We start from the raw sequence: 20,677 nt of genomic DNA, 5'->3' as shown, positions 1-20,677 counted from the left end.
AAGTGATCAAATCCATTATTACAAATACTCATATATATTTTTAAGAGATGATATAGTAGTTACACCTTGTGATGGATCTCTCAAAATTAAGTTCTTAAGGTGAGAAGAAACATACCTCCACTCCTTGGGGAGTATTTGAGAAGTACCTTCATTTTACTTCGCATTTGTTTCTTCATGTTGCTCCTCTTGATTTTCAAGTGGTGCATTCTTTTGGCTATCATTTGATAATCTTCTTGTAGCTCTTCATCTACATTATCATCAAAAACAACTTTCTCCATAGAGGAAGAATTAGACTCATCAAATATAACAAGTATAAATTTTTCCACAATCAAAGTTCTTTTGTTATACACTCAATAAGTTTTGCTTGTGTTTGAATAGCCAAGAAAAATACCAACATCAAATTTTGGATCAAATTTGCCAAGATTATCTTTTGTGTTCAAAATATAACATTTGCATCCAAAAACTTTGCAATAATTAATGTTGGGTTTTCTATATTTCCAAAGCTCATAGAGAGTATTATTAAGATGATATCTAATCAATGTGGTTTTAACCATTTTTTTTTTTAATAGACCTATCATTTATCTCTACAACTCCATTTTGTTGTGGAGTTCTAGGTGATGAAAATTTACATTCAATGGCAAAACCATTACAAAAAAATCTCAAATGCATGATTTTCGAATTATCCACCATGATCACTTCTAATGCAAGAAATAACATATAACTCATCTATCATGCATATACATCACACAATCATGAAATATGTAAATATTCAAAGATTTAGAATTAAAGCATATCACTTATTTATCATGCTTAGGCATTACATAATCATTAAAAATCAAACAAATCTATCATGATAAGTTGACAAGCTATCATCTTATATATATAACCATGCATCATGATAAAGCACTCAATGTTAAACACAATGATAATTCCATCATGTAAACATACAAGCATACTTTCGCAAATTCATTTATCATGATTCACTCAATATAGTAAATAGCCAAGATAAACTTATCCACATCATGTTAATGCACTTAATGTTATGATATCAAATGAAGTGTTAAATATTTACTAAGATTAAAATACCATCACTTATAATCAATAAGGCAATAATAATTACCAAAACAATTAAATCATCTTGCCTCATTATTTTTGCTTTAGATTATGATCAAGTGATTATCTCCACAAGCTTCATCAAGGAACTCTCCACCATTCCTTGTTTATGGTACCTACAAAAATAAATTCAAGTTGTACCCTTTGGTACCCAAATACTCTTGGGTCTTTGAATGTTAGATTTAGTTCCTTTTGGAACCCAAATACATTTGACTCCATAATACACATTTCTTTTAATTGGACATCTATTCTTCATATGACCATTTTGATTGCAATAATGACATACAATTTGATCATTTGTGGAGGTAGCCTTAACAAAATAATTCTTATAATATTTTTGTTTCAAGTAAGGCTTACACCCAAGTCCTCCTTTATCAAACACACATTTTTGTGAATTAAGCATGTTATCCAACATCTTTTGCTCATTTGTGAATTTCAAAACAATCTCATTCAACTCATTGCTCCTTTTCTTAAGTGTTTCATTTTCATTTATTAATTCATCAACATGTGATTTCTCATGCTCATACAAAGTACTTTGTTTACATGTGAATGATGCAATTCTATCATGCAACATTTTATTATCTAACTCTAGTCGTTTAATCTTTTCATTTAATGAATCATTGCATTTTTGTAAAGCATCATTTTCATTTTTCAAGTCATCTACATATGATTCTAGATGCTCATGTGAAGTGCTAAGTTTCTCATTTGATAATGCAACTCTATTATGCAAGGTTTTATTCTCTAATTCTAATCCTTTAATCTTCTCATTCAATGACTCATTGCATTTTTGCATGGCATCCTTTTCATTTGTAGATTCTAGCAATTTCCTTTTAAGGCATGAATTCTTTTTACCAATTTTCATCAACTCATCATGCATTTCTTTAAAAGCATCATACAATTCATCATATGTTGGATCACTTACCTCATCAAGTTCATCATCCGATTCATCTCCAATTGCCATAAGTGCCAAATTCGACACTTCATGAAATTCCTCCTCGTTTGTAGTCTCCTCATACACAATTTCAAGTTTTCTCCAAATTTCATAAGCATTAGAACAATTTGAAACTCTATGAAATTCATTTTTATCTAAGGCACAAAATAAAGCATTCATAGCCTTGGAATTTAAAGACATCTTTTTCTTATCCAATTCACTTAAAACATTCTTTCTAGGAATGAGTAAATCATCACAAACAACTTCCCAAATTTCATAATCTAAGGCTTGTAAAAACACTCTCATCCTAGTTTTCCAATAAGGATAGTCATTACCATCAAAGAATGGAGGTCTAGTGGTGGATTAGCCTTCCATGAAAGTTGAACTAATTTGGGTTGCTATTGATCTTTAACTCTAGACGGTTAAGTCTATACAAGAGTACCTCGCTCTGATACCAAATGAAATACTAACTAGGCAACCCAAGAGGGGGGTGAATTGGGATTTTAAAAATTATCCTAGGCAAACCACACAACAATTTAATCTATTGCCTTAATCAAATTGAAAACAATAAATTCAATCATGAACAATATTAAAAGAGTAAGGGAAGAGAAAACAAACACAAGGATTTTTACGTGGTTCGGCAATCCCCGCCTACGTCCACGCCTCCAAGCACACCGGGCTTGAGGATTTCACTAAGCTAGCCTCCCAAGGCTTCAAACGCTTACAATTGACTTCCAAGGTGTCAATGGACCTTTACAACAAGAGATTATCCCCAATCTCTTAACCCAAGTGTATCCCAACACTTACAATCTTTTAACTTGATTTTACAAAAAAGATTACAAATGAATCTCTCTCACACAATATGTTTGATCACAAGTGAAAGCTCAATGTGTGAATGAATAAGATGAATACAAAGATTTAAAGCTCAATGAAAGTTGTATTCTCTATATTTTGCTCAATGATGATCGTTGGAATTCTTCTTGTTTGAATTGGATTGAGCTTATTTATAGTTGGAGCTGAAAAACTAGCCGTTACAAACTGTCTGCCCGAAAACGGTTCGCCGTTAACCATTAACGGTTAACTGTTTACGCTGGTCAAAGTTACCGTTGGGCCAATTTTCAAATAAACGGTTAGCCGTTTAGGCTTACCCTTTCGCCGTTAATTTCCAGAGACCTGCAAAACAAATTTGGTTTAACCGTTCCTACTAAACGGTTCAAGGTTAGCAAACTGGAAATAATCGGTTAACCGTTTTCAGTAAACGGTTCACCGTTAGTTTCCAGAATCATCATTTTAACAATACTTTGCAGAACATGCTTTCTGGAAATTATCGGTTAGCCTTTTTTAAATAAACGGTTAGCCGTTTTTAAATAAACGGTTAGCCGTTTGCTACAGTGATTGCTACAGTAACCTGCACAGTGCACTATTTTTTGAAATTACAGTTTGACCCCAAAACTTTACAAAACTGTACTATAATCCAAAACGTTATGAAACTTTACAAATAGGTCCAATTTCAGAATTTCTAAGTAATGCTTTGTTAATCCCAAAACTTTCTGAAATTATGTTATAGCCCAAAATGCTATGACACTTTTCAAATAAGTCCTTCACCAAAATTTCAAGCAATACTTGTTTATTTCAAAGTTTTCAAAATGTTTCAATTAAACCATAAACTTTGAAAAACAACCAATTTCATAAAATCATTTTTCTATTAAATATGAAACATTTATAATGTGAAAATAATGATTCATTTAAAAAGAATGAAAACAATCAATTTCATAAAATCATTTTTCCATTAAATATAAAACCTTTATAATGTAAAAATAATGATTTATTTAAAAAGAATAAAAACAATCTAAGCTTAAAAGATATATCATTCTTAATCTTGTTTGTTATCATCAAAATCAATATTATGGAAACATATATATTAACAATCTCCCCCTTTTTGATGATGACAAACATTTCATGTATTTAAAGAATGATTCCACAAAAATTATTTGAGCTTAAAAAATATATCATTCTTAATCTTGTTTGTTATCATCAAAATCAATATTATGGAAACATATATGTTAACAATAAGTTCTTCTAAACGTTTTACAACTGAGGCTAGTTTGGTTGATGTTGAGGGTGGTGAAGGTGATGACATTTTTTCAGTTGCTCGTCCTTTCCTTGGATATGCTAAGAAAGTTTTTGTTTAGAATGAGAGCAAAAGAGTAGCATATGAGGTGGAAAGGTACTTGAAGGACCCAGTTGAAGATCCAAGCAATCTTAAACTTAATGTTTTGCTTTGGTGGAAGGTCAATGGATCGAAGTATCCAATTCTGGAGATAATTGCAAGGGATGTCCTCGTTGTTCCTATTTCCACAGTGGCATCTGAGTCTGCCTTTAGCACCGGGTGTCGTATTATTGATGAGTATATGAGTTCTTTAACCCCGGCTATGGTTGAGGCATTGATATGTATTGAAAATTGGCTGCAATCTAAACTTTTTGCCAATCTCGTCTACAACCTTCAAGAAGACATTAAGGAGCAAATGTTTCATATGGAATTACAAGAAGATAATGTTTTTAATTTTTTTGTCATATATTTCTTTTTTTGGATTACTCTAAGAAGTCATTAACTTTAGTTACTTACTAATTTCTTTTTTTTTTTGGATTTTATAGAGTTGATAAGAGCGCAAGCTTCAACAGTGGAAGCAGTGAGCGCTGACATGGGTGTTATGGATGTTTGAAAGGTAACTTTTAATATATACTATTATTCATAATTTGATATTATAAATTTATAAATTTATAAATTTATAATTGTTTTAGTTAGATAAGTTGAAGTTGATAGAATATTATTATTATCTAGTATTATTATTAATTTGATTTGGTGATGAATGCCATAAAATAAGCATGATTGACTTAATTTTTTTTTAATATATATAATCAAGTGTGTGTGTGTATCAAAAAATTTGCTAAACATATTATATTTATTTGTAATTATAAATTTATAATGATATAATAGAAATTACAGAGATTGTAACACCCATTTAGCTTAATTAAAGATATGAATTGAATTTATTTATTTGTCTTTGAGTTTGATGTGCAAAAATATGAACCTGGTTTATTTGCTCAATTTTTTATATGAATTGAGTTTATTCATTTGCACCGTGACTTAAAGAAAATAATTATTTTATATTTCTTCAATCCTTCTCTAGGGCGCTTGATTTTGAAGTACAAGAATTTGAATTTAGAACTTGCCGAAGTGCTTGTGTGGAGCGGTGGAGGAACCATGGAAGCTTATTTAATTTTTATGTTCGAACTTTGTGATTTGTTTCCAAACAATTTAATTATGTTTAAATTTTGTGATGGAGACTAATAGTTTATTAACTTTGGATTTTGTAAGTTTGTATTAAACTATTAATTTTGGTTTGGACTTCGTTGCTTGAGCAAATAATAATCCTAATCCCCTCCAAGACAATAGGCAAATTATCATATTCTTGCATTTTAACTTTATTCATTTGATTTAATAGTATTTTCTTTTCTTTTTTTGGTTGAAAATTAGTAAAAAGAATTACAATTAAGAACAATGTTTTAAAACCATCCTAAAAACTACAAAAATAGGAAAAAAAAGAGCTTAAAAGTGCATTAAACGGATTTGACCCGACCCGACCCGAAATGACCCGACCCGATTTTGACCAGAACCTGATTCAACCCGAATTCGGGTCGGTTCGGGTCGGGTCAGTAATTCGGGTTAATTTTTACCCGACCCGAAAAACCCGAAACCCGATCGAGTTGACCCGAACCCGCTTTTGCCCAGCCCTACCCTTGAGAGCATTAATTGAAACACAAAATTTAATAAATCTAAAGTTTTATATATCAACTTTTTTATGCGTAACATCATTCCTCCTTAACTAAGCTAATTATATTAAGAATAATACTAAACTTTTTAATTATTTTTCTAATTTGTATTCGAACCATTTTTATCTGAAGTAAGAGTACATTCATCAATTAGTGGATCAAGTAAATTTTTTATTTTATTTTGTATGTAAGAGAATTTATTATCCATCCAGCAAATAAATAACACCTCAATCTTTTAGATGAAATCATTAATACCCTACTTGGAGTCTTTTGTTACTCAATAGAGCTATGCACTATCAATGATTATGGTATATATATCTGCAGTTATAACCTCCCACTCTCTATTGGAAAACTCTAAATTTTTACTCACACCATCAAGTTTTTATTATTATCTCCAACTTATGATGTTGTGTGATAAAAATTTAAATTTTCAATTGAGAATAACATTCTATGTAACAAATTAGAGGCTTTATTGGATTTCTAAAGACTTTTAATCCTAAACAAAAGACCTCCAGAGCACATTAACTTGTTGATAGTCTCTTATGCTTATTAAGGTAGATGTGATCAGCTAAGAATGAATAAGTTCCCCCTAAAAATAAAAAAGAAAAAGTGGCCAAAAAATCTAGGGACAGCTAATGAAATTAAAATATTCCTTCGGTCACAACTTCTGTTATGCACCCACGTAGAGGTGGGAATCAATTCAAGGATTTAAGGATACTGCAAGACCGACACGCTTCGGTGAGGGCAGAGTCTCCTCTTGGAACTCAGTTGTTATCCTCTCCCACATTTGTGGGAAGAGGAATATTTATCTTCCAATATATTAGTTTGAGGCCTCGCCTCTTTTTTGGGGTAAATTTTCAATCTATACTCGACAGATCTTTGGAACGTATGATAAATTATATTAATTCAAATTTTCAATAGATTTGAAGTTGTAAACATATGGTTATCAGAAAAGACGTTGTAAGCAAATGTAGGCTTATTAGTTTACCCAATCAAATAGAAGATAGACGAGCGGGATCTATAAAAGAAGAAAGTATACAGTACATTAGAGATAATACAGCCAATAATTGAATGTGTGACATATGTAGTTAAATTTAATAATTAAAATTACCACTTGCATGTCAGTTTTTTAAAATAAATGAATACATAACATAATATCATTTGTTGTGATATGGTACACAAGAAACTTCTGATATACTCTAAAATTTCTACGATAGAACTTGAAGAAAAGAAAGAAGAAATATCTAATCCTTTGCATAGCATGGCCGGAACCAGTTCTGGAGGCATTTCAGCCAGGAGTTTAAGTAGATATCAATAATCTCCACAACAAAAGTTTCACCAAATGGGGGACTTATAAAATCATTGCAGAGGCCTATGGCTATTAGAATTAATTAGGCCAATCTAGGACAAAATTATGTATATATATCAGAATCACAGTGCATTTTTTACACTTTAAGATTGATAACAGAGAATATATATTATTATTATTGGGTAGGAATGCCTACGTAAAATTAGATGCAAAAAGATAGGAAAATAACTTAAATTAAAAGGCCGACGAAGTGGACACCTGGCGGCTCTCCATCAAAAGAACATAAGCTACCCTCCCTCATCATCAACAGACTCCTCAGGATTTTGGAAATTTGTTTGGAGAGCAATACATAACATCTTACCCAAATGCTAGGCCTTGATATACTCCATCAGGAGCAATATCTACATTCGCTAGCTACAATAACAAAAAAAAAAATTTGTTAATGGTAATAATATTACTATTCCAAGTTTTCTTAACATACACGAAAAAAAAAACATAAATTATGTATAAAATAAAAAACTTGTGACTGATAATGAAAAAATTATTTGAGATGCAGTTTCGTCTAAGAGTGAAGATTTGATTTTGAAGAAGATAGATACCCTTCATGCATTGATAAGCTGCAAAGCAGCAAGAAGCTAGGGTTTCGAAATCATCTACAGTGTCTAGTGTTGTAATGGATATTCCCCATGCAGATTTTGATCGTTTGAGAGTCAATTTAAGTACACTTCTAAAAGTTGTAATAAAATCTCTTTTGGGTTCCTTGGTTCAACATGGCCATAATAGAAAGGCGTCTCCCCGAAAAAGGAAATAATTTTTTTTTTAGAATATTATTGATAGTGGTCACTAACATGATGCCATTTCTTTTAAGAAAAATGAATTCAACAAAAAAATAATAATAAATAAGTTTTGGCAATGGCTTGAAGATAGAGATAAAGCAATTTACATGTTTATTATTATTTTTTGGGGAATATACGTGTACAAATACTAGCAAGAAGAATATTTCCAAGGGCGGCACCAATTCACAGTATCGGTTATATAATTGATTTAACCCGTTCAAAATTAGGAACAGGGCACACCAAAATTGTCCGATTATTTCAAAGTTTGAACTTATCAACTAGGCTGGCTATTATTTTTGGCAAACTTTTGAAAAAAGATAAAATTTTATTCCAACAAGAAAAAATAAAACAATAAAAATGAGAGAGAGAGAGAGATTTGATATCGTTTGTGTTGAGTTGGTCGAAGAAAATTCGTACAACCATTAATGAAGATGTGGGATCGCAATAAATCGTGATCAGTTTTATTTCAAAAAAATTGAACAAATGACGATATTACATAAAATAAACCACTTTGTTCTAGAATCGTCAAAAGATATATTTATTTAATTTGAATTTTAGTTGTACGATAGAATCTCATTAATTCTTTTTAAAAATAATGCTACAGTTTTATTATCTAAATTTATATAATAAAATTTGAACAAGTATGAAATCATGCATATATTGTACTGTATTAATTAATCATAAATAAATGTCACGTCACTTAAAAATAAAAAAAATATTTATAATCACATGTATAATTAGACCTAAGTCTTGTGAGTATGAGTAGGTATAGTCTCTTAATTTGAGTTTTTCTGAGTTTTTAAAATTTTACATTATCCATTTTTTAAATAATAATATATGTATGGGCGTACCTAAAAAAATTGAATCCGCATGAACAATCTTTTTTTCCAGTATAAAATGCGAAGAAACAGTGATGCGTATATTCTATTTCTGAGTTTTATCTAGAAATCAAGGCTTTATCTTTTAAAAGAAAGGCAACAAAATACTCAAATCATGAAAGGCTAAAATATGATTTTGGATATTTATTTTGTTTTCGTTAAACAATGTGTTTAATAGATTCCTTCGATTGGGCCTTTGTTTAGTGGATTTCATTAACTTGGATATTTGTGCTTGCTTTAAATTTTACAGTCGGGTTAAAAATAATAAATAGATGAGATATTCTTAAAAGTATTTGAATTTAAAATAATAAAATAATTAACCTTATAAGGGCATTTATAATTTCATTTGAACATGATAAAATATATCTTTAGAAAATTTTAAATTATTAACCATTAATTATCACTTGAATTTTTTTACGGAAGAAGCTCAAATTAGAAGCATCTTAAGCATCGGTCTTATCAAGATCGGGATGATTCAATTCGTGTAAGAAAATAAATAAATAAAAACAAAACAAAGAAGTTGCCAAGTGCACGGCAATACTTAGGATTTTCGATGCAGATAGGATAGGAGGCAGCTAAATCACTTAGAAATCCTTAATTTTTAAGTTTTTAAAGGGGCAATAACATTCGGATCCCTAAAGATACAGTTTATTATTATTTTTGTTCAAACTTTAATTTAAGAAATAAATCCCATGATACTTACTAAAATGACCAACTTATCCTTAAAATAAGCTTGAACTCATTAGGTTTTGACTTTTGCGGCGTGCTGATAGTTTAATATCAATTTCCCTCCAAAACCCCCACGCGCTTCTCTATTAAAGAAAAAGGTCAACTCTCCAATAAATAATAAACTAAAAATTTAAATAACATTTCAAAAAAAAGTAAGAAACAAACAAACAAACGAACAAACTCAAAAGTCAACTCCTTCTCTCTCTCTCTGTCGTATTTCTTCACTTCTCCCTCTGAAACACAAGTACATATTAAACACAAAACACATGCTGTGAAATGAAACCACTCTAGTACTTGGCTCCTTGCCAAACCACCCAGAAAAAAAAAAAAAGGAAAGAAAAGAAACACACTTGTTCTTTTTTGTTATTTGTTTCTTCAAATTTTGTAATTTCTGTTATGGGTAACGGAATCGGGAAATTTGGCCACTGCTTCGTAGGTGAAGTAACGAGCCGTCACGAGATCGCCGTCATTATGGGGGACCCGCTGCGGGAGGGTCTGGGCCATTCGTTTTGCTACATCCGGCCCGACCCGCCCCGTCTCTCTGCCTCATCATCGTCCAAAGTCCATACAGAGTATTATCATCATCCCACCACCGCCGCGGCCACCACAACCAACACTGTTGTCCAAACGGCGACGTTTTTCAGCTCAATATCCGGCGCCTCTGTCAGCGCCAACACGTCCACGCAGACTCTATCGACGGCCTTGATCGACTACTCCTGGCCGTACAGCAGCAACAGCGCCACCTTCGAGAGCTCCGATTCCTTCGCTTCTCTCCCTCTCCAGCCGGTCCCACGCCGATCGTTTCAGTCCGGGTCGGGTTCTTCTACCTCCGGTCCGATCGAGCGAGGCTTCTTGTCGGGTCCCATCGAGCGTGGGTACCTATCCGGACCCATTGATCGTGGGTTGTATTCGGGTCCAATCACTGATAAGTTGCAGAGAAACTCATCTCAAAATGGAATAAACAGTAAAAGCAAGTCCAAAAAACAGGGCTTGCTGAAGATTTTCAAGCGGGCGATATCAAAAACAATTTCTCGTGGGATGATGATTAATAATAATAAGTCTTCTCAAGGGGCAAAAGATTTGGAATCCGAGAGAAATAATAATGAGACAGGTAGTGACCGTTTGAGCAGCCGTGCGAGCTTAAACAATGAAAACGGTGTCGTAGTGACTGATGATGATGATGGCGAGTTCTGTTCTATGAAGAGTCAAAATCTGCAATGGGCACAAGGCAAAGCTGGGGAGGATCGGATGCAAATCGTTGTTTCTGAAGAACGTGGGTGGGTTTTTGTTGGGATTTATGATGGGTTTAACGGTCCTGATGCCCCTGATTATTTGATCAACAATTTGTACCCTGCTGTTCATAAAGAGCTCAAAGGGCTTCTTTGGAATGATAAGCTGGAATCGAGTTCATCTGATGAAACCCAGAAAGAGATTTTCCCATTGGACGACGATTCGGAGAGAAAAATGAAAGGTAACAGCAACAAAGGAATTGTAAAGAAATGTGTTGATTTTGCTTGGGATAGGGAAAATTTAGAGCTTGAGAGGAAGTTGAATTGTGAGGGATCGAATGGGGTGAATGATATTCATTCGGATGTGTTGAAGGCGTTATCGCAGGCGTTGAAGAAAACAGAGGACTCGTATTTGGAGGTTGCGGATAAGATGGTAATGGAGAATCCTGAGTTGGCTTTGATGGGTTCCTGCGTTTTGGTGATGTTGATGAAAGGTGAGGATGTGTATTTGATGAATGTTGGGGACAGCAGGGCGGTTTTAGGTTGGAAATTTGAGCCCAATATCGGGTTAGGGAAGGCGGGGAGGGATTTGAAACGAATCAACGAGGAAACTATGCATGATCACGAGGCGCTTGATGGTGATGACTTGGATAGATTCAATAACTTGACATCACTTCAGCTCACTACGGATCACAGCACTCATGAGGAAGAGGTGATATGCTTTACCGGATACTCTATTTGAGTCGTTTTTCATGTTATTGTTTGATATGAACTAATAGGCCTCTTGGATTGCAGGAAGTTAGGAGAATTAAGAACGAACATCCAGATGATGATTCTGCTGTAATGAATGACAGAGTTAAAGGTTACTTGAAGGTCACTCGAGCTTTCGGCGCTGGATTTCTCAAACAGGTAATTTAACATTTTAAGCTCATTATCTTGTAGGCATAATCTAAACAACCCTGCAAGCTATACTACTAAGTTAGGTGTGCCTAATTATTCAAAGTTCCATTTAGCTTCCTCTGTTATGATGATCCCTAAGTCCTCGTTTTTTTTTTTTAATATAATTTTGTAGCCAAAATGGAATGATGCTTTGCTAGAGATGTTCAGAATCAATTACATTGGCACCTCGCCATACATCACTTGCAATCCTTCAGTCTATCATCACAGACTCAATCCAAGGGACAAGTTTTTGATCTTGTCCTCGGATGGACTCTATCAGTACTTCACCAGTGAAGAAGCTGTCTCCGAAGTTGAATCCTTCCTTGCTGCATTCCCCGAAGGAGATCCAGCACAGCATCTCATCGAAGAAGTACTATTTCGCGCAGCTAAGAAAGCTGGTAAGACCATTTTTAACAGTTGAAAACATAGCTAAACAAGCTTATCCATTCTAATCTACGCCTAAGCTAGTTCACTAATCTTGAATTTTGGTTACAAAATTGCAGGAATGGACTTCCATGAATTGCTTGATATCCCACAAGGAGATCGCCGGATATACCATGATGATGTCTCTGTGATTATCATTTCACTTGAGGGAAGAATCTGGCGTTCATCGGTGTAAATACAAAACACTATTAAAAAATATTAATCCATATACAGGTTTATAAATACTTTCTCCCCTTCTTTGTTTTTTTTCCATCATGTTCATAATATACCAATTAGGCTCACGAAAACGCTTATCGAGCACGTTTTAACTGTTGTGCTTCAACTTAATTCTTAAACTTAAATTAAAAGTTACAATACTTCAAGTTCAAATGAATTTCATTTTTTTTACATTAATTTTATGATCTTACTTTGTGTAAAAAAAAAGAACAAGAGTTGAAAACATGCAAACTTATGTAATATGCAAATTTTGAAATGAGGCTCTCAACGGTGCACAATTGTTTGGAGAGAGGAATGACGTCAGTGTATACATAAATTTGTTACCAAATCTAGTAAAACTACAAAAACTCTCAACTGCTTCAGTTTTTTGTTTCGTGTATTTCATCATGACCCATGACTTTCGGTTATTATCATCGGCGCGATCACTTGTTGTCATAATAAAAAATAAAAAAAGAATTCAGATTAAAAATCATTATCTAATTGAATTATTTTCTTAATTAATCAAGTGGGTTCTCCACTAAACATGGCTTACGCGCATTAAACACGTCCTTACATGATATTAGGTATGATTAAATTAAAACGTCTTTTAAAAAATTATCTTCTAGAAACATGAATTTGAGTTCGATCAAACTAGTTCATCAATTAAAAAGTATATGTAAGATTTGCAGTTGGAAATGAAAGTGATAGTCAAAACTCTACCACCATTTAACTGTTATATATAATTCTGGTTTACCAATAACAAACCATTTTGTTTTGTAAAGACTCATGGGCTGGGACTTTCTGTGGTATTAGAAAATTCAAAACTTTTTTATTCACAATCACAACTACAACTGGATGGAAAAATAAAAAGAATAAAAAATAAAAAAAGAGAGAATAACACTTTTATCCCTCTTAGAATTTGGTTTATCAATTGGGTCCTCAACTAATTTTTAATACCATATTTGAGGTTTTATTTATAATATTTTTTTATATATTCCCCGAAAAGTGTTAAAGTTATACAAACAAACATGCATTATTTTAAAATTTTACGCGACAACTACACTCAATTTGCGCACTAATGCCCTACACGATTGGTTGTGCTCGATTAGTGGCAAGGCCGAGTCACATTGGGCCAATTAAGGACAGATTGTAGACGCCCCTTATATTGAAACATCTTTCCCATTGTTCCCTGTAATTTTAAGATTTTCCACACTATCCTTTATTAATTATAAACATTTCCAAATTACTCCTTGTGAACGTTGTGACGTATTTTGCTAGTGAAATTATACAAAGTTTTTAAATTGCCATTCCTAGGCCAAAGTCTTGGCTTCATCCCTACTTGAGGGTGTTCTAGTAATTGCATACCATTTTGAGCTTTATTTTATAATTATAACCTAATTTCAGACTTCATGTTTCTAAAATTTCAATTAAGCACTCAATTTTGAGCTTAATTCTGTATTCCCGTACTCTGAGAGTTGAGAGCGTACTTTTGTTATAAATTGCTCTATCAAAATCATCTCGTCTATCTTTATCTACAAATTTGAATGTTATACTTTATTTTTATTGTTACCGTTTCCTAAACAGATATATTTAAACTATTGTTTTTTCTGATTTTTCTAAGTTGTTTATATTTTGATTATTGTAAATATTTTTTTTTCATAAGAAGGAAAAACTCTTTGATAAGGTAAAGAGTTTTTTTTTTTTAGCGCTTAAGTAGCAATTAAAACCACCTCTCATGCAAGCGAGTTTAAATCATAAACTTCTCATTTTAAGTCAAATATTTATTGAAAATGCTTTTTTTATAAAAAAAAAATCAAAACGAATAATTAAAAAAAAAAGTTAAAAAGGAAAATTATCATTTGTATAACCCTATAGTTGCTCTGTTATCAAAAATATTACAACACTTTGAGGGTATATCAATCGTCCACCCTAAGTTGACAAAATGTATCTACCATCCACTAAATTGTTACTTGCCGTTTAAATAAGATGACGTCAAGGGCTAATTTAGTCTTTTTATATGATACAAGTAATAATTTAAAAGTATACAAATGATAATTTTCTTTTACTACTTTAATTTATGTTTCAAAGGTAAAATCATTAATTCACTATAATTTCGTTAACTTTCAAACGGCAGCTAACGGTTTGATGATCGACAGATAGTTTTTGTCAATTTAATGTAGACGATTGATATACTCTTAAAATATTATAGTATTTTTGATAATAGAGCAACTATAAAATATACAATTAATAATTAAAAAAAAAACTTTGAAAGCCCTTCCAAAATAAAATTGTTGGAGGCTTATGGCCAGGACGAGATAAGCGGCATGCAGTGTTCGGTAAACCCATATTAATTTCATGACAGCTGACAGTGGTTTAGGTCTCCAGCATCTCGTGACATGTCAACTAATTTGAATTAATATGGAAAAATAGAATAAGTAAAACCCATTTGAATTTTGGAGCTTGTCACCATCATATCTGTATCTAAAGGGTCCTCTTAAAGAAACCCAAAAAATCTCATCAGTGAATTGGGAGGTTTGAGGACTTCAAAGCAAATTCTACTGGGCCAGTGCTTCCATTTTCATGGGATTGTTAATTGTTTGATTTGAACTTCAAGATTTGACTTTGATTGGTAACACATCAGTTAATATTTCTTTTTCAAAATTCCAGTCTAATGCCAGTTTTGAATGTGAGAGGAGCGACCAATTCACCATTTATAAAGTCATTGTCCTACCTTGGAGAGAAGTTACATCGACAACCGGTTTTACTTGCTCTTAAAGTCAACTTAATCCTTCAATAAAAAAATTAACACAAAGTCAATATCATCGTCTTCTTTCAGCCAAAGACATAGAGAAAGCGGGGGGTAAAAATGGACAAAGATATTCAAATCCTCTCATATAATCTGAGCTTTAATTTGAATAAATACACGTTAGTGATTGATTATTAACAACATTTAACATTACAAAGAATAGTATCTTGACCATACACCCTAATGAAATCTGGCCTATCTCTTCATGAATTCACTATTTTTTAATTGCCTGCCTTAATTTTTAAAATTTCAAGTTATCTCTTTTTTATTCAAAAGATGAGGGATAAATGAGATACATTGATGATTTTTTTTAAAAAAAAAATTTAGGAAAAAAAGAGAGCAGATTGAGGTTTTCAAAAGTAAAAAGGGATTATTTGAAGATAGTCAATTCACGAGAGACCAAACTAAAATTAAACCAAAGAAAAAAAGAAAAAAAAAAGTGAAACTGAAATCAACATGGAGAATTAAATTTATCATACATAAGAGTATACAGAGCATTTCATGAATTTTCTTTGTTTAGTTAAATATGGATCCCAACTGCTGGAGCCGTAGATTAAAGAACTTTTACCTCCTACCTGTTACAGGATGTAAACTACAAGCATTATTTTAAATGCCGTTTTCAGAATCCAGTATCCCGTTTTGGAGGTAGAGGAAATTCAACCAAGGTATCGTGAGAAATCAAAAGTTGTGGAATCAGAATAGCTCATTTAGAAATCGTACCAGTAATGAGCTTTATCAATGTCGTGTAAAATCCATGTTATAACAAGTGGGATTGCATGGATAAGGGCAGTCGATTAGCTTCACTGCTCCACGGTTGAAGTACCAATCACCAACTGACTCTGCAATGGTCTGATCCAAGAGCCGTCAGTGCAATGAAACTGTTAAGAAAGATGACTTGAATCCAAACGAAAAGCAAATATCAACAACAAGCTTCAATTTGCACAAGCAGTCAAACTTAACCTACTTAGACGCATACCACCAGACATACTATTCTAATCTATATGCTATTCAACCATAGCATGAAATTTTAGGAGAGCACACTGAACTAGACTATGAAGTCCAAAAAATGACAAGCCTGGAAGGAAACCTTAAATATCATGACATTGCACTCCAGAGGTATCCCACGTGATCTTATGAGACAGTGACGATGAGAAAAAGTGAAAGTTCTGTGGCTAAATAAGCACGTGATATAGCACAGATAAAATGATTAAAATATTTTTGTACCTTGGAGTTGATTCTTGGGGAACTGGGTGAATGCCATGTCTCAGCCATCCAAGTCTGACAATGAATATAGCACGAATTTACAAACATCCCCGCTTCGTTCTTTTGCTGGAATTCACTTAGAGCGTTTAGCAGAGAATTACGGAAACCTGTTCGGATAAGCACTCAAGTCAAACAGGCCACAACATCAAAACAGTATAAAATGTAAATGATAAAATCAAAACCAACACTACATCTCCCACCACCTACCTAAACAGTCACTGCACGGATGCGTGAGCCCCATAAATCCAAATGGGTATGGGGCAACAGGGTCTATATGAGAAGAGGGTTAAGCCAATTTGTTTTCAGTCCGCACGACTTCCCATGAGAGAGAAAAAGAGAGAGAGAGAGAGAGAGAGAGCATCTAGACTTTAACCAGAAACTTGACTTAACCAGGAACAAAGTCAGGTTTCTATGTAAGCTTCTTTATGGGCTTAACCATTCAGGTGACTCAACTTTAGCAAATTCTAGCAGCAAAAAACTCAAAATAATGACTCCTATCATTCCCACTGACCAAATTTTCTGGTGGTATAATATAAAGGCCACCGTCCACCATGCATCCTTAACCAGATGATTAGACAACTGGCCCATTTTCAATCACGATATCATTGAAATAGTAGTTCTTAACTGATGGCATCAAAAACTTGAAAGCTAGTCTTTGCAAAACATATGCTCATCTTAAGGAATTTATTGAACTTGCAGGCAAATAAAACTCTCTAACAAAATAAAAAGCAACAACTACCTTTTAGTATTTCCAACTGGTTAGGATTACAGCTATGAATGTTCAGTCTACATGTTTGCCAGTAGCCCTGAGGATCTGATACATCTGGTACCAAGATGTTACGTATCTAAATATTCTCTAATTAGTTATTAATCTTGGAAAATAAATCATGCAGGAAAAAATTAACAATAATATGATCAATAGATGTAAGATGTTCTTTAAGGACAAGTTACCTGCCAAAAATCATAAGCTGGGTTAACAATGAACACTGGGGTCCTTATGTTTTTGATAAATTCTCGAGGAAAGAGACACTGCAATGCAATTCAGTATTAACAGTAGTCACTGAATCGCAATTAAGCAGCAAAAATGTAATATCTCAAATTTGCTCTGTGATGACCTAAAGAAGGATAAGACAAGAAAAATAAAGCATACACTAGAATTTCCCATTCTTGAAAGACAATTCTTGTCCAAACTTTTTGCCACACCCTGAAAGAACAAGTAAGCAAGAAATGTCAATAACTTAAGAATTGTTTTTCTGTTTTTTAACCGCTATTGCTGCACAACTGTATAGCTTGTAGCTATAACACTAAGCAATACAGACGTAAGCCATCAATTATTTTGTAATTAAATAGTCCTCCAGACTGATTAAAGTGTCGTACGTCACATATCAAAATAGATTAAGGTAGTTGATCAATCAAACAGTAAGTTAAAATCCTTTTGCATTCCCCTTCCTCCTTTTTGGCCAGGGTCCAAGTAACCATGCAGGTAACCACTTCTAAATAAAATAGATTAACATGAAGATAGAGAGAAATATATAGTCTGGCATGGTTTAAACTAAGCAGAACCTGAAGGTGGAAAACGTCATCATAGAAAGATCTCATGGTACGATTTCCTTGAACATCAGACCTGAAAGTGAGGAACCATGCTGCGCTTAATATTGTCCATAGTTGTACTGAAGGCATAAAGGCTAGACTAGCAAACATGATATGGGTATTGCTGCCCCAACAGTAATTTATATGGCACAACAAAAGTCACTAAACAATAATAAACATTTCTGCAGTGAAATCAGGTCTCACTAGAAATATCTGATCAAAATGTCTAAAATACAATACTCTGAAATGGGTAAGTAGATCTTATAAAATATACTAGCTCAAGTAATTGGTGCAAAAGATGTTGATATGTCTGCAGAAACGTACTCATCAAGGAAAAAACTTGCATCAGCAAGACACTTGACAGTTGCATGCTGTGGCAGACGCTCACGAAAGTCATCACAATGTACAACAGCAGCAAGTCCTCCAGCAGAGCATCCTGTAAGAAATGCCTGCAACAAATTAACTAATGAAATGTACAACTCTGTCACAAGAATCGGAAAATGACTAGCAGATCAACATTCATGTACTTCAATAGAAAAACAATATTTCTCCCAAGGTTCATAGACTCATAAGATTTAGCTCCTCGTTACTCGTATTGCAGCCATTATATCCTAATGATCTGAAATTTTATAAATGCTGATGCAATCAGTAAACTCAGGATGAGAGTCAATAGGCAAGTGAGAAGAAACAATAAACAATTAATTTTACCTCCACCATTAGTTGTTGAAGCCAAACTGTCAAAAAGATTACTTTTGTCTCGAAGTTCTCAGTTTTAAGATAACATTTCACAATATCTTGAAGAAGTCGAATTGTATTAATGAACAAGAATATACCTGTTTCGCATTGGACATTCCAACTGATAAGAGTTCATCCATAAGTGCTTCCCAGATGAGCTGGCCTCTAAAGAAAAGATTTGTTCCATTCTATGGCACAAATAGTAACCCACAGTTCTAATGATAAAAGGATCACAAAATTGCTCACTACAAATAGCTTTCCAAGACCAAATAACCAACTTACCTTGAACTCACTTTCAGGACGACCAGCAAAAGATGCACCATCACAATAACGTATCTTAACTTTGTTCCAGCTGAAGAAATCTGAAGAATGTACAAACACGTTCATTCCGATACATTTATACTAATTACATATTTCTGAATATTCGATTTCGCACGAGGAGGGCATCATAAAATATCAAAAAGATAGAGACTGTTAGAAAATTTACCAGGATTTTGAGATGGGTCAGAGCTTAAAATTCCCGAAAAGCTAACTTGTCGTTCCATAAGGTTTGAGGATCCTAACGCTGTCGTTTTACGGGTTGAACATGATTCTATTGTATTGCACCAACCTCCACCCTAAATTTCCATTAAAACAAATAACTAAAAAAAAACTACCCAAAAATTAATAATAAATAAACCCCGCCAAAAAAAAAAGAAAAAGACAGAGAGATAAAAAGTGATGAAGAACCTCAATGTGAAGAAGCCAATTGTTAGAGCCAGATCCAAATCCTTTCTGAAAATGGTAGCCAGGTAAGCTCCCATCTAAACAAACTGCAATGAATACATTAAAAAAAAAAATTTAAATGGGCATTGGAAAATTTTTAAATTGGAAGAATCAAAATGAATTTTTTCAGTTAGAAGATTTTGTTACGGGCGCCTCTATCTTTGGCGTTGTGGAGCAAAGTCAAGTCAACGAGATCGCTGGCGGGGAGATTAACGGAAGAGGCTGCTCCATCGGTAGAACTGGAATCGAAGAAGAAAGTGAGAACGAAGATGATGATTGTGAATCCGACGGCTGCGATTGCCCAGTCGGCCCATTTTGTCCACCTAAGCAAAGCGCGAAGCCTTTGATTTGCCATTCAAACTGCTATGAATTCGCCGGATCGCTTCTGTAAGTTAGCCACTGATGGGCCAGTGCCACCAAGGTACCAGGCTAGCAAGCAAACTTGAAAGGCGCCTTTTGTAAATTGTAAAACAATCAATTATGAATCTAATTATTTGTAATAACTAGAAGTATTTATGTTCCATTTACTGTAGTGAGACTATTTATTTTTGGAGTAAGAAGTGGAATTCTACTCCATGAGAGAGGTGGAGGTGCCTCTTTTTTTTATTTTTACAATTCTTTTATTAAATTTAATTATATTAAATTTAATAAAATAAAATAAATAATATCATATTTATTTAAATAATATTATTATATTATTTATAAATTACATTTATTAAAAATAATAATATTAAACTTATCTAAATATAATATTATTACATTTAGTTAAAAATAATAATTTATACTGATTTTAAGTTAAAATTATTTAAAAATAATAATATTATATTCATAGAGAATTAATAATATTTTTATATACTATCTTTATTTGAAAATATAATATTATTAATATTTATTTAATATTAATAATTAATAATAATAAATAGTTTAATCCAGGAAAATATTAATTTTGTACTATATTAATAATAATAATATTTCATTTGTGTTGCTCGTGTTAATAATTTTTAATTTACATAATTAAAATTAAAATTAAAAATATGATTTACATAATTAAGAATATTAATAATTATTATTAATTTACAAA

General features: G+C 32.8%; 2 protein-coding genes across 6 annotated transcripts; one reads left to right on the top strand and one right to left on the bottom strand.

The window, feature by feature from the left end:
* Positions 1–9,797: 9,797 nt before the first annotated feature.
* On the top strand, positions 9,798–12,493 carry LOC18038731 (probable protein phosphatase 2C 23). Its single transcript, XM_006429016.2, has 4 exons — positions 9,798–11,571; positions 11,655–11,768; positions 11,932–12,196; positions 12,302–12,493. The coding sequence occupies exons 1-4, from the start codon at positions 10,027–10,029 to the stop codon at positions 12,415–12,417; spliced, it is 2,040 nt and encodes a 679-aa protein (XP_006429079.1). The 5' UTR covers positions 9,798–10,026; the 3' UTR covers positions 12,418–12,493.
* Positions 12,494–14,869: 2,376 nt separating this feature from the next.
* On the bottom strand, positions 14,870–20,055 carry LOC18038730 (pectin acetylesterase 5). 5 transcript variants are annotated; one of them, XM_024182243.1, is made up of 14 exons: positions 19,744–20,055; positions 19,561–19,643; positions 19,319–19,448; positions 19,114–19,193; positions 18,930–19,019; positions 18,421–18,545; positions 18,070–18,130; positions 17,657–17,710; positions 17,458–17,535; positions 17,246–17,351; positions 16,714–16,776; positions 16,468–16,613; positions 15,964–16,092; positions 14,870–15,225 (listed from the first exon to the last, which is right to left on the bottom strand). In XM_024182243.1, exons 1-13 carry the CDS (start codon positions 19,949–19,951, stop codon positions 15,979–15,981), a joined length of 1,338 nt encoding a protein of 445 aa, XP_024038011.1. In that variant the 5' UTR covers positions 19,952–20,055; the 3' UTR covers positions 14,870–15,225; positions 15,964–15,978. The 5 variants fall into 5 exon arrangements, with proteins under 5 accessions (XP_024038011.1, XP_024038013.1, XP_006429077.1 ...); XM_024182245.1 differs by lacking the exon at positions 14,870–15,225 and adding an exon at positions 15,690–15,818; XM_024182246.1 differs by lacking the exon at positions 14,870–15,225 and having other exon boundaries at positions 15,825–16,121.
* Between the last annotated feature and the right edge of the window lie 622 nt (positions 20,056–20,677).

The sequence above is a fragment of the Citrus clementina genome, unplaced genomic scaffold (genome assembly GCF_000493195.1).
Source record: "Citrus clementina cultivar Clemenules unplaced genomic scaffold, Citrus_clementina_v1.0 scaffold_6, whole genome shotgun sequence".
NCBI classification, from domain to species: Eukaryota; Viridiplantae; Streptophyta; class Magnoliopsida; order Sapindales; family Rutaceae; genus Citrus; species Citrus x clementina.
The sequence above is the reverse complement of the archived record's forward strand: the minus strand, read 5'-3'. Positions and strand labels throughout refer to the sequence as shown.

Excerpts from the sequence above, each read along its gene's own strand:
- LOC18038731 (XM_006429016.2), top strand. The coding sequence starts at position 10,027 with ATGGGTAACGGAATCGGGAAATTTGGCCACTGCTTCGTAGGTGAAGTA. Across the intron at positions 11,572-11,654 it reads ACAGCACTCATGAGGAAGAG|GAAGTTAGGAGAATTAAGAA; the intron begins GTGATATGCTTT and ends CTTGGATTGCAG. Across the intron at positions 11,769-11,931 it reads GCGCTGGATTTCTCAAACAG|CCAAAATGGAATGATGCTTT; the intron begins GTAATTTAACAT and ends ATAATTTTGTAG.
- LOC18038730 (XM_024182243.1), bottom strand. The coding sequence starts at position 19,951 with ATGGCAAATCAAAGGCTTCGCGCTTTGCTTAGGTGGACAAAATGGGCC. Across the intron at positions 18,546-18,929 it reads GAATGTCCAATGCGAAACAG|GCATTTCTTACAGGATGCTC; the intron begins GTATATTCTTGT and ends AATTTGTTGCAG. Across the intron at positions 17,536-17,656 it reads CAAGAATGGGAAATTCTAGT|TGTCTCTTTCCTCGAGAATT; the intron begins GTATGCTTTATT and ends ATTGCATTGCAG.